The 14750-nt window shown below is 40.0% G+C and overlaps 1 protein-coding gene and 1 long non-coding RNA gene across 2 annotated transcripts in view; one reads left to right on the plus strand and one right to left on the minus strand.

Annotated features, from left to right (window-relative positions):
- Window positions 1–7209, minus strand: part of bcl2b (BCL2 apoptosis regulator b) — a 40994-nt gene extending 33785 nt beyond the window's left edge. Inside the window, exon 1 of the mRNA XM_088338062.1 lies at window positions 6291–7209. Within this exon, the coding sequence (XP_088194188.1) occupies window positions 6291–6830 (540 nt within the window). The 5' untranslated portion in view covers window positions 6831–7209. The remainder of the gene's footprint in view (window positions 1–6290) is intronic.
- Window positions 6118–13965, plus strand: LOC148374570 (uncharacterized). The gene is made up of 3 exons (XR_015850713.1): window positions 6118–9047; window positions 9392–11174; window positions 12313–13965. It is a non-coding gene; the product is annotated as an uncharacterized LOC148374570 (long non-coding RNA).
- Window positions 13966–14750: the final 785 nt, after the last annotated feature.

The raw sequence follows: 14750 nt of genomic DNA on the forward strand, positions 1-14750 counted from the left end.
GATTTTTTTAAAATGCATATGTTTGTAATATGTTAAGTCTATTTTACTAAAATATTTTTTTATTGTTTAAGACAATTTTAGGTAAAGTCATCGAGTAAATACTGCACTTTTTCTGAAATGCTTTTATCCTTGAAAAGCACTTTTCATTTAGCTAGATGAGTGTTTCATACTGGTTTTTGCAACGTCACTTGCTTTTATCGACGAATAATATAAATAGATAGACACAAATTTCACATCATACTGTATATATGGTTTGCTGAAACCAAAAAACTAGGGACACATGAAACCGAATCATTTTTATAAGGACAGCGTGGTATTTGTCCAATAGATCTTGCTGTATGTTGTAATGCAATAAAAATGAGTGCTGAAAAGCACAAGGAAGAATACAAATTACAAAGACTCAAACTGACCACAATGCACCATTTTACTCCTCATGTTTTTGTCCGGTGTTTTTTTTTAGGATTTTGGTACCTGTAGCAGCAAGATGACGGACCATTATGTCATATCCATTTAGGTGAGGCTCCTGTAATTCAAAATTATTACGGATTTCTTGACCAACAGGTATTTTAAAAAATGTATGTTTATATGATAATGTATTTTTGCTTTTTTCGAATCAAGCTTGTTTTTTTTAATGAATTAAGTTTTGTTTTCCATGAGTAGGTGCTAAATAATACAGATTGTCCCTTTAAGAAATACTTCAATACATTTGAATACTTTTTCCGAACATATGAATTAAAGAAATGGCAATTTTGTATTTTTGACATTTCTAGTTCATCATTAGATCATTTAACACCTCGTTATTTTGAAAATTGGTACTTTAACGGCTGTACATTTAAGTCTCGTATCAGCACGCTTTCATCCCAACTTCTATCAAAGGTTACTAGATTTTAATCATTGATAGAATACACAGGGTTCGCTTCATGGCCAAAATCAACCACTTTTACTGCCAATTTTCCAAATTTTCCAGGACTATTAAAACAAAATATATATATTTGCAAAGCCACAAATATTTCTAATCTTGCATGTGCATTCATCAAGACATATGTTTTTTAGATCTTGAGCAAATCGCGGGTATACTGGTTTTGGGTAAAATAGACAGTAAAATGTAGCTTATATTTTCAGTTGCAGGAGGTTCTTCCCATTAAATTTACTACTGGGAAATGCTGCCGTAATTGTTTTGCAAGTCCCATGATAAATGTCCCTAATTGATTTGTAATCCTGCCACTAATACACATTTCATAGTGCCTTGCTTAGGTGTAGCATGTCTCTGTCCTCTTATGCACGACTCATAGGAGGCAATGACGCCTCATAAGACAATGCTGTACAAACTAATGGCAGCTGCAGTTAATCACAAGGAAAGAAGAAATGCAATGGCAAAGCAAAGTCACCAGCGAGCAGTGATGATGTCATTTTTAAAGCAGACTTGTTGAGAAGCATGCAAAATTTCAAAGTTTTACAAACACTTTCCCCAAAAGTCAATCAATCTTCAAACCTTGAAAAAAACAACATTAAGAATTCAAAAATGTTCAAGGATTTTAGGCACCCGTATGAACCCTGAATACATATTCTTGTAAAATGTTTATCTTAATTTCTCAAATATCCGATTTTTTTCTTTTAATCAGACAACTTTTTTATGTAAGAACACAAGGAACACCAAAATAAAGTGAAATTTAACTGTAGCTGTTTTCTTCATGAAAGAATCCTACCCACCTGCCAGCACATCAACCGTCAATTTGGATGACTACAAACAAAAGCTAGTTTAAAAACGTGTGGATAAAATCGCCACCACACCGCTGTGGCCCCCCTGTCTCAATAGGATGAACTCACAGGTACAAAGCGGAATGTTCGGGACAAAAGGAAGAGCACATTTGCATGGGGGTAGTCAGCTCAATAACAGACCAAACAACCACTTTGTCGTGTCCTCAAGGCAAATTTTGTGAAACTAAAAGTAGATTTGCACTCTGTTGGTCCCAAAAACAACAGGAAACAGAGGCCAGGTAACTGACAGTAGTTTCCACACAGCTTTCATGCGTCTAAAAGTTGAATTCCGATAGCTTTCAGATTATATTTTTTTAAGAAAAAGAGGAAAACACGCTTTAAGAGACCAAATTGAATTCATGAAAGGCCAAAGACGAGTGACTGACGTTTCATTCTGATTGTGTGTCATTTGACAGATGGCTCATAAGTACCTAAATAAATAGATGGAATTGCTCCAAAAAGGGGCAAATGTGGCACATTTTTTAATCCAACCAAAGCAGATTACAGATTAAAAAAGGGGGTCATGTCATTAAGCGGTACCACTTGGAAGGAGGAAGTGATGTTAGGTCTGCCAGTGCCACCCATCCGGTTCGGGGTCACTGCAGGGCCTGGTCCAGATGACTTTTGTGCAAGACTTAGACTACACCCTGGAATGTCCGCCGGTGTCAGGAAATGATGGGGCCATGTTTTGAAATGTCAATTGACATGGGAGCCAAATGAAACAATCAGGAGGGGATTGGGCAAGGCCATGTTGCCCAAAAATAAAAACCTTGACTTTATTAGTCAGTTTTGAAGAGTGCAATTTTTAAAAATAAACCCAAAACAAAAACATGTTTTTAAATGATTAACAAATATGCCCAGTGCATAACATTAAGACAAGAACCAGGATTCGTACATCATTTTCATGGCCAGTTCAAGCACTTTTAAGGAGTCTTAAAGCCAATTTTCAATTTTTACATTAACATTAAAAGAACAAATCCGGTGTGAATCATGTACTTTGCAGATCCACAAGTATATTTGTGATTTTTTTATCTTGCGTGTGCATATAACAAGACATATGATATTTAGATTTTGAGTAAAACGCGAATATATTTGTTGATCTGGATACGTATGGTTAGCAACAAGCAGCGTTTGAGCCAAATGCAGCTCTTTGGCGCTTCTTGGAGGCTCCCTGGAGCTTTTTAAAAAATGTTTGATCATGGAAAATGATATGGTTTCCATAAGTGGGCAGAAGTTTTTAGTGTTTTCCAATTAATATACAAATATACACAGTATGTATAACCCCTGTTAAATACAGGGTTCAAAACACCTTTTTCATTCCCAAATTCAAGCACCTTTTAAGGACTTTCAAAAGCCCATCTTTTAAAATCCCTGCAGGACCATTGAAAGAGGAAATCTGGTGTCAATCATGTATTTTGCAGATCTACCAGTATCCAATACCTGCGATTTTGTTCTTGCGTATACATTTTTTGAAACATATAATTTTTACATCGGGAGTAAATAACGAATATATTTGTGGATTTGAACAATATGTATATAAAAAAAAAATGGGACAATTCTCTCCACATATAGGTGTTGAGTACAATGGTGGTAATATGAAATTTACATTTTAAGGAAGTTCTTCCCATTACAATTTACCACCGGGAAATGCCATCTCAATTTTTTGTTTGGCTCACAATTAAAATTTATAACTGATTCGTCATCCTTGCAGTAATTCCCATTTCTAATGCCCTGTTTAGGTCCAGTATACACCTATTCTACTGGCCGTGACTCGCAGGGGGTGATGATGCATCATAGGACAATGCTGTACTAACTAATGCCAGCTGCTGTTAAATACAAGGGAAGACAGGAAATGGCAAAGTGAAACTACCAGAAAGCAGACTTGTGAAACATGTGAACACTTTCAAGAATTTACAAGCACTTGACCCAAATTTCAAGCACTTTCCAATCCTTGAAAACACAACATTAAAAATTAAACATTTCTAAAGATATATACGAACCTTGTAACTAGCTCATACTGTATACCGTAGAGATATTACAATCCTGAAACTCGGTGAACATTCTGAATGGATCATCCACCAAACTGGTCATACAAACACATACATTGAAATAATCCAGACTAATCCATAGAATGCTCTCTCTCTTTTTCCCCATCTCCTCTCCACCATTATCGCCTCCCAGCTGTGAGGCATACTGGAAGATGACCTACATTATTGTACCAGAGACGTTCCCCGTTTTTCACAGCAGCTCATCCTAGCGCCAAAGAAAAGGAATCGGAGGGGTCGAACGAAACGTCTGGATTAACTTTCGGCGCTGCTGGAAAAACGCAAAGCCTTTGATATGCGGCGCAGGTTGCAACCTTGCAAAGACATGCAGGTACACACTCCAGGGGAGTGTTAAACGAGAAGATGGAATCCCTTAAATGAATCATTAATGATGCCCCAGTAGCCCATGCTCCAAAATGCAATATCCGCAGGCCAAAATCGATCAGATTCACAAATGTTATGTTCTATCAAAAAAAAAATCATAGAACAACTACAGGTCCGAATTGACTATATCACCACCTTGGACAGCTTCATACATTAAAGTTTCCTATTTCCAGCTATTGGAATAAGTTAGTATGTTAATTCATGAAATTGGTTTTGTATAGTCTTACGCTGGCATTAATGAACTGAAACCAAGCACAATTTAGTCAGACACCAACCCTGGCAAACCTACTCAACATTTCGATGCGTCGTATTGGATTGCAAGCAACATTTGCGAGTGACTGTCAAGAAAAACAAAGCAGATTTCCCTGACATCTGGAGCTACGATACCTTGTTGTCAGTGGAAAATACAATTCAAAGAAAGGGCCAATAAGAATCTTGCCATCATCTTTAATTATTTTTCTTCCGTACAGTTTTGTTGAGGCATACGATATAAAACCACCTGAAGTCTTGATTTTCTGACAAGTGTGCATTTGCACTTGGCCTCAGAAAAATCTATTTTCTTTCTAAGAACCAGGAAAAAAGTGATAATGCATTGATTGGTTTCAGCCGACAACAGAGAGCGGGTCTTGTTTTTCTCATATCGTTATCGTGCTAAAAACGTATTTTCCTTCTTTACTCTTTTTCCCCCCATAGAAAGAGAAATCAGAAAGACTTTTAAATAATCAAATCAAACATCCAAATCAGTGTTTGTATGCCATTTTTGTCACTTTCCGCTCTGCATGAGTTTCCCTGAATTAAATAAACTGAGCTGCGAAATAATTCAATCGCTGATATATATTTTTGATAAACACTACAAAAAAAAAAAAAACACTAGCCACTGCGGGCAGCACAATGAAGTACTTTAAAGTAAATGAATAAAATATAAAGGAGGCCTAAAGGAGAGCAAAATCCATGTGCCCAAAGTTAAAAAAAGGCCGGAAGCAAAAAAAAAAACCCAGTTAAAATTGAATTTTGTTTCTTTTAAACAACGGAAAAGTAAAATACCAGATGTCAATTATGTGGTTAAGTTGTCTGCTACTGTGGCAACACCACAAATGGATAGAATCATAATCAACAATTTAATTATATTATTCGATCTACGACATATCAAAGCAAAACATAGTGGTATGAATCAATACTACCATGTATTTACTTGGATCGGATCGATACACAGGCAGCACGTCGGCGCAGTGGTTAGCGCGTGTGCGTTTTGAGGTCATGAGAACGAACCTCCTGTGTGGAGTTTGCACTTTCTCCCCGTGCTTGCTTAGGTTTTCTCCGGTTTCCTCCCACATTCCAAAAACATGCATTTCAGGTGAATTGGCTGGTCCAAATTGTCCCTAGGTGTGAATGAGTGAGCGAAATGTCTGTCCCTGTGTGCCTTGCGACTAGCTGGCAACCAGTTCAAGGTGTCCGATGCCCACTGCCCGAAGATAGATGGGATGGGCTCCAGTACCCCCGCGATCCTACTAAGGATAAGCGGTGCAGATGATGGATGGATGGATAGACACACAAATTCCCAGTATTGTCCAACCCTTTTTGACACCCCTGGTCTGATTCAACCGGTCAAATGCTTTTTTTGCGTTTCCATCTATTTGATACAGTATAAAAAGCATAGGTGATAAGATATTGAAATCTTACTAAGTATTTGGTTTTTTTGAGGAATCGAGAACGCATTCGGTCGCTTCGAGTGCCGTATTGCAGCTCTAGTGACAGATGCGTGACAGTCTGAGAGGAGTCAGCAGGGCGGGGCTTGGACCACAGCGTCGGGAGGTGTGACGCAGATCGCGCTTTAATTGGTCTGATCAAATTGACGGCCTACGCCAAGCTCCAATCAGAGCGGGGCACGAGCGAAGGCCGCCCATCCTGTGCCTTCGTGCGTAATGGGAACATGGACAGCTTTTCCGTTGGCGAGCCTCAACTACAAACGGTGTATATAATGCAGCGTTTGAGGTCACATCTGCAAACACACACTAGCCTTTGCGGGTAGAGCAATGAAGGATTTGAAAATAAACGAATTGAACAATAAATGAACTACACTTAAAGACAGCAAATCACACCTACCCAGCCCCCGTTGTCTTGGATCCAGCTGCCGAGGGGTCCGTTTAAATACTCAGTCATCCACTCGGCAATCTTGTCCACTTGCGGCGTCATCTCCTCCTTGTTGGCGCACTCCGCGCACACGGTGCCGCCGAACTCGAAGAAGGCGATGATCCGGCCCCAGTTGACGCCGTCCCGGAACAGTTCGTCGATCACCTCGGCGAACCGCTGCTGAGCCGTCGTGGAGGAAAGGTAGAGCTGCCGAGACATTTCGGTAAAGTCCGGCTGGTAAAGTCTCTCCAGTTCGTCGCCGGCCTCGCGCAGGACCCTGTGAACGTCGGCCAGCGGGTGGGAACCTTGGCTTCGTTTGGGGCCGCCGTCGGGCCCAGCGTTGGCTTCGCGGCACCGGAGCACCAAAGTCGGCGAGGGGGGGACTAGCAAGCCGTTATCCGCATCGTTCTCTTCCTCCTCCCGAACGCCACCGAACCCCCATACGTACCCGCGTTTGGAGAGTTTATGGCAGATGTAATTCTCCACGATGGTTCGATTGGACTCGTTCGCCATCTGGGCTGAATTTAGCACTTTAGACTCTCAGATTCGGCTCTTAAATAGAAGGCATCGTACATCCATACGTGGCGCTGCTCTGCGCCGGGTTGATCCCAAAACTGGAGCGAGCCGACGCCTAAATCCAACGCTCGGGCCGGAAATAAGAGCTCGGGAAAAGTCCCCGCGAAAAGCTGCCAGGCACTGGCGAGCTTGTCTTTGCGTGGAAATCCAATACGCGGAAGAGGCGGGAGGGGTGCAGATGCACTGTGTACCCTGTGCGCATCGGACAGACAGACGAGGGAGAGTTGGGAGGGAAGAAATGGGAGCGCAAAGTTGTCTTCAGCAGAATCGCTGAATGTTGAAACGGCGTGCGAGATTCACTTCGGAGACCACTGGCTTGGAGTGATGCGTTGTTTAGGAACGAAACGGCTTTATGAGCCAGCTCTTTGAAGTGAAAGACTAGAGCGGGCTCCCCATCAATCAAGGGCCGTTTCCATTCGAAACGCTCTCTTTCTCTTGTTCTATCTTCATACCTGTCAACCTGTATGTTTTTGCCGGACAAAGTACGTTTATCATGTATTTTAAGACGTGTACGACGTACAAGAAAATCTGTACAGAAAAACGCAAATTTGTCAGTGATGGGTACCATCCAGTATACGCCGACTATCACGAAACGGCAAATCAATCAAGTCAAACAAGTTCGCTGCGGAAGCCTCTATCTCGGTATCGCTTTATTCGTTGCAAAACGAAGCGAGCGTTTTGATTCTACTGTGCACATGCGTCTGCCGCCTGGGAATTCCCATCATGCATCATTCCGAAAAAAATAAAACTATGGTGACGATAATTTTGTACGGGAAAATACGACAGTTTGTACGGGCATGGAGCCGTGGAGGTTGACAGATTTGTTCTCTTGTTCTGTCTTTCTTTTGTATTTCTCTTGAGTGTCTCTCTTTCTCTCCCTCTCTCTGTTTTTCTCGTTATCCTAGTCTTCCTCTTGCTCTCTCTTTTGTCCTCTTTCTCTGTACTTCTCTTGAGTACTTTTTCTTTCTCTCTTTATGTGCATTTATCGTTCTCCCTGTCTTACTCTCACTTCCTCTTGGTCTATTTTGTCCTCCAATTGTCTCCTTTTTCTATGTATTTCACTGTCTTTCTCTTTTTTCTCTGCCCAGTTTTTTTTCTCAAGTTATTTCCCTCTCTTGGTCTCTCATTCTCCCCCTTTCTCATTTTCTCTCCTTCATTCTCTTTCTATTTCTTTACCGTCTTTCTCTCTTGATTTATTTTTCTCTCGTTCTCATTATCTTTCTCTCTTGCTCATTCTCACTCTCCCGAAGGTGCTCGTGACTGGTCAATATGAGTAGCGTCATCTCTACAACAACTTGAACATAGAGAGGTAAATATCAACTACAAAAAACGGCCTCGAGAAATGGGGGTAAGATCCCAAAAAACAAGGGATTTCTCAAGTTGAAGAAAGGCTTTTCGTGGTTAATGGAGCTTTTGCTCATGGGTTGCAAGGGGTTGTTTTGTCCCCGCCTCCTAGGGCGAGAACACCTTGGCAGAGAGAAAGTACTCTCATTTAATGGCAATTCAAGGAAGTCTTAAAGTGCTCACAAAAGCTTGGGTTCTGCCTTGTCTTCAGTCCTTAAAAAAGGGAGGTTCTTCTTTGTCTAATTTCTTCGTCTTCTTTTTAGTGAGCCGAGCCAAAAGAGCCGGTTCTCTAAAAAGAGCCGAAATTGCCATCACTACTGGCTTGCTTCACTTGCTTGCAGGTCCCTCCTCCTTTTGCTGCTGCGCGATGCGGGTGAGCTATTCTTGACGTCACATGCGCAACGTGCAGCCTTTGGCTGCACTTGGGAGCCTCCATGCGTACATTAGGAAGTGCACAAAACATGACAAAATGCATTCAAATATATGCTCGAACGTGTTTTAGCGCCGAATCTTTTCAAACGAGGATAGTTTAGAACGGTGACGTGCAGTAAGGCTCGTGTCTGGTTGAGACACGGTTGGATTTCAAAATAAATTACTTAACTTACATCTTTTTCATCATTTGATTGACATAGCGAGACAGCAATTAATGAATTGAAGCATAGAAAAAAGTCTTTTGTTGTCTTAACTTATAAAGTCTGTGTGCTCTTGCTTTTCAATGAAAAGCATTAAAAGATAGAAAATCCTCCATTTTGGGAAAAAAAGACAATGAAAACTATCCTCCTAGTACCGCCACTAATTATACGAATCGAGGCTAAACTGAGCACGGCGGCACAGTTCATGTCATGGGAACCTGTCGTGGGTTCAAATCCAGCTCCAGACTTCCTGTGCGGAGTTTGTATGTTCTCCCCCGTGCTTGCGTGGGTTTCCTCCGGGCACTCCACGTTCCAAAAACATGCATTTCAGGTGAATTGGCCGGCTCAAATTGTCCCTAGGTGTGAATGAGCGAGTGAATTTTCTGTCCCAGTGTGCCCTGCAATTGGCCGGCAACCAGTTCAGGGTGTCCCCTGCCCACTGCCCGGAGATGGCTGGGATGGGCTCCAGCCCCCCCGCGACCCTAATGAGGATAAGCGGCACGGCTAATGAGATGAGATGAGGCTAAACTGCCAAATCTGAATCTTTTGTCTCACTATCCCACTCTCCCAAGAGGCAAGATAATTGCGTGCCTCTCTCTGCATCTGCAGACACTCAGCACAGCAATAAGTTGCACAATAACTGCATTTGTAATATTCGTAGTATAGTGTGGAAATTGAACGACTTTGAAAAATAAATTCCAGCAATTGGGAAGGAAAATAAGAAAAAGCTTTAACCCTGAATGAATATAACCATTTATCCACTATCTGCACCGCTAATCCTCAGTAGGATCACGTTGGTGCTGGAGACCATCGCAGATATCTTCGGGCACTGGGCAGGGGACACCCTGAACTGGCTGCCAGCCAGTCGCAGGGCACACAGAGACAGACAACTCACTCGCTTATTTACACCTAGGGACAATCTGAACCGGCCAATTTACCTAAAATGCATGTTTTTAGAATGTGAGAGGAAACTGGAGTGCCCGGAGTAAACCCACACAAACATACAAACTCCAACCAGGAAGGTTCGATCTCATGACCTCTAAGTTGTCCCGCGGACGTGCTTACCACTCATTTGCCGTGCCGCCTATAACCATTTAATATTTTTATATTACTCCCATGACTGCATACCACTGATTTGGATATAGATTCACTGTTGTTCGGTTAAGATCAAAATCCTGGTTCCTGCCTGTCCCTATCAAAGGTGGTGCTGGCACAGAAATATTACGGTTTCCATGGTTTGGCTTTGAAAACCTTGCTCCTGGCTGCAATAATTTAAAATCAACACAATGGTGCCAATTTGAACGTTTTTTACACACCAATCAAAAATGTCCCCTCCCTTGTTTCTTTCTTTTGAAATTAATTTAACATCAGCATTTAGAATCTATTTTACACAGGGGTTAAAAGTGTATATTTTCAAAAAGCCCTGTCTGTCATTATTGCCCTCTGGAAAACCATTTAATAATTAACCACCAAAATCAACAAATAAATAATTAAAAACTTGGGAGATGAAAGGAGCAGGACTTCTAGCACCACCTAATGTACCCAACAGGAGCAGGCTTCTGGTAAAGAGTCCGTACTCATTCTACCTCCCGGTCAAAGTATGAAAGCCAACGTACCTAACATCCAAATAAGTGGAAAATGGATAAATGATCCTCTTCTTTTTCGGTGAGAAGACGTCCAATCTTGTGGATGTAGAACCAGCTATGCCACATGTCCTTTCATCCAATACTGCTCATTTTTCTGGTGCAAATTAATAATCGGGGTTCATCTTTATGTAGTATTCCCTTTTGGGAAAAGAAAAAGAGAGTCTGGAATAGCCCATTTTATGCAGATGTGGGAAGCCCATTGAAAGGAAGATTAAATTCTCTTCCACACAAACAGAATATTTAAATCTTCTCCCAAAGAAAAAAAGAGACCACCAGGCTTCCAAAGGCGCTTTTCCCCTACACGGTTCCATCCTCCATTGCCTCTTTTGGTTTTCCATGATGAAAAAGTACCCGGTTCTTGGTCCCTGGCATCACTGTTCTTGGTACCACCTCTATCAAGCTTCCAAGATACATTCCCGGGGGACAAATACTTCACTCCAGCCACTGCCGATCATCGGTCAGAAAGGATCTTACCCAAGCGCTGCACCCAAAACAAAACCGCCATTGTGTGTCTGCATATTACCTGAACAAAAAGCATTTTTTTTCGAGTTATGGCTACCTGTAATTCTTCCCAGTGGTCAGTTGGTGAGGTGCAGCCAATGAATAAATTCAGCAGGAGCTCGATAGAACAAGATTGAAGTGGTCGAACAAGCAATAGGGTAAGCTAATGTGAAAGCTAACATTTTACATGAGTGTTCAGTGGTATATGATCTCAATTCAATGTTTGTTTGATAGATGTTCCACTTTTATTTTTAAGGCACATCCATTGCAATGCATTGTTGACTTTTTCCCGTGGCCATTTAATCTAATTCCATGAGCAGATTACTGAGCTATGGAAGTTGGTTAGAGCTCTTAACCACTAGGGTTGTAGGGGTACCATTTTTTGTGCTGTACACCCTGGTGGCACCCATGCCCCTCCAGGCCAACATTTGTTTCCACCCAGTCTTGAAGCGGGAACTTTTTTGCGTGTTAGGTGAATGTGCTGACCACTGCACTACATCACATATAAGATAAATCGACTTAAAGTCTTAACTTTCATTTTAAAAGCCATTAGAGTATGTGATTGTTTGTCATCGATCACATTTGCTCGTGTACCATGGCAATATAGCAGGGTTTTCAACCTTTTTTGAGCAAAGGCACATTGTTTTTTTTTTGTTTATAAATCTCGAGACACACAGGGTGTTGAAAATGTTTAAAAATACATTCCCAGCACCATTCTTTGTGAAGCTTAAATTATATAGTTTCCTAAAATTAAGGTGAAGTACAGTTCTTCTTTATTACATTTTGGTTCACAATTTTTCTGTAATTTTGGATTTTACTATATTTGACCTGTTTTTCATGTTTTAAATTGTATTTACTTTTTTAAAAAATAAACTTAAAATTTGAAAAAAAAATCATTTGCTATTTGGACACTTTTTTTCCTAATATATTATTTTTTCAGATTTTTTGGGGGATAAATTAAGAATAACTACAGCAGCTAAATTATGTGCACGATCTTTGTTTTGATCTTTTTTGCAGTGGAATCTTACTTCCTTACAGTTGACATTTTTATCTGGTCTTTTTATAAAATTGTGTGTTTTTAATCAAACCTGGATTGTTTTGACACCACTTATTTTAGTAGTAACAGTTTGAGTAAGTTTTAAAAGCCAATGTGTGTTTTGAATGAAAATGAATACTTTAATAATAATACAATTTAGTTGAAATGTATAATACAGCACATATCAAAACCTGTGTGATTAGTTAACTACATTTAGCCCCTACTATTGCATATTAGAATGTGCTCTTTGTGTATTTCAGATATTTCGTACTTTTCAAACATGGCGCCGGACACTATCCCACCGAGTTACCAAGTGGTAATGTCATCCTGTCATCTTTCCAGGCTTCAATACCACACAATGTCTGAGGAAAACAACCTTACCTCTGTGTGGGATGCACCTTTTGTGCACAAATCTATTTTTACTATTCTATTTTTGATAGAACTAAAACCCACTTCTATTCTATAGCTTATCAATGACTTATATTTCATGTTGACAATATCTATATTATTTGTTTTTGCAACATCCTGGAAGGGGGATTACCCCATGTGCGGTCCCTTCAAGGTTTCTTCCTTTCCCTCATGTTGAGGTTTTTGAGCTTTCCTTGCCCTCGTGTAGGTTTTAGATCAGGGGATGGTGTAATAATAGTCTATGGTTTGCAATAATCTGTGGTCTGTGCAGCCCTTTGAGACTCATTGTGATTACTACTATTATTATATCAGAACTGTTATTATAAGTGTTGTGTTTATTTTTATTGTTATTATCACTGGTGCCGCAGTGACATGCGCATAATGACGTTGAGGGATGGTATTGCGAAGATTAGTGTATAAAATATGTGATTATTGTAACTATTATAATTATTGATATCTGACCCATGTAATAAGTATATTCATGAGATTTTGTTGTATTGGACACAAGAGGAGCTATCTATAAAATGTACTTAATAAGGAAGATAAAGGGGTAGGAAAAATAAGCATCTGCTTCTGACTACCCCTTTTCGAACATGTTATGTGACATTATTCTGTTGTTGACTCATTGTTTTTGTTCTGTTTTTATTTTCAGTTTTCATTCATTCAAGGGCTATACAAACAAACATGACTTGAGAACATAAGTATTTTTACATACAAGTACTTCCAACCTTTGATTTTACCAAACTGTTTTTATAGCTTCTTGTAATTGAAACACTTAATCCCTGAACATTCAGAACCATGATGAAAATGCGCCTTTCTAGTTACAAAGTAAATGATTATTTAAATGGCAACGATTTAGTAATGGTGTTGAGGGCCTGTATCCGATTCCGATTGTGTAGTCAATGACTGTATATTTAATGCTAACAATATATGCATTTTCAACCTTTTCTTGAACACAAAAGGTCCATGAATGCATGGTTAAAAACAAATCAATAAAATAGAGAAAATAAATGTTGTTTTTCACATTAAAATCCATGATACTGTGGAATTTTTACTTTTACTCAATTCTTGTCTTTAAATCCACCATATATGTACACCGTAAACAAATATGAACTCACATTACATCTCAGAATACGCATAATATTGCCCAAAGATGTAGATCACAAATTCATTTACATCCATCTGTTTACTGTTGGCATAAAAAGCAGGATTGAGGGATTAAAAATAATGTTTTTTTTGTTTTAATGCTCTCTTGTGATTTACTTTACTGTCAGACAAAATAGTCTGCTTCTACCTAGTGGTGAACAGTTGATTACCCTCATAGATAGTTTATTTTAGGGACACACAATTGTTAATAACTTGTACAAATTATTATGAAACAAATGGAGTTAATTGGAACAAATAAAATTATTTCTTTTAAGTAACAGAATTGGCAGTGCCAATAGGTACTGGGCGGTTTAGAACCCAATAACGGTTATAAATGAATGAATAAAATAAACCTTATTTCGAACATGGGGCAGCACAGCGACGCAGTGGTTCGCGCGTGTGCAGCACAGTTCTAAGGCCATGGGTTTAAATCCAGCTACCGGACTCCCTATGCGGAGTTTGTATGTTCTCCCTGTGCTTGCGTGGGTTTCCTCCGGGCACTCCGGTTTCCTCCCACATTCCAAAAACATGGCATTTCAGGTGAATTGTCCCTAGGTGTGAATGAGCGAGCTAGTTGTCTGTCCCTGTTTGCCCTGCGATTGGGTGGCAACCAGTTCAGGGTGTCCCCTGCCCACTGCCCGAAGATAGCTGGGAAAGGCTTCAGCACCCCCGCGACCCTACTGAGCATAAGCGATGCAGATAATGGATGGATGGATATTTCGAACATGAGAAAAACAAAAATAAAACAAGAAGTTAAAAACAAAAATAATGCTAACGTAGTATGTAGGGAAAGGAATAGTAGAAGAATGCCTATTTAATCCTACCCCTTCGACTAACTTTAGTCGTGACTTATAGGTAGATCCCCTGTGTATTTACATATGACCAACACTATGCAAATATTTACATATTTGCATAGGGTCTGTGGGTGCACATTCGATTGTCATCATTATCATCGTGATCACCATCACTACTTTCACTGTCGTTATTATCATCACTTGAAATTGTTGTCTCCATAAATTTTCAGGACATTACCTGTGTTTGAAATAACGTCGCGGTGTGCATCTTTTACGTCAGGCATACAACTTACAAAACGTCTCTGCCCGGGAGGCCGACAACTTTTTAAAAAAAAATTTATTTATTTATT

Source organism: Urocampus carinirostris, chromosome 1, assembly GCF_059441175.1.
Source record: "Urocampus carinirostris isolate Australia breed hairy pipefish chromosome 1, RoL_Ucar_1.0, whole genome shotgun sequence".
NCBI lineage: Eukaryota > Metazoa > Chordata > Actinopteri > Syngnathiformes > Syngnathidae > Urocampus > Urocampus carinirostris.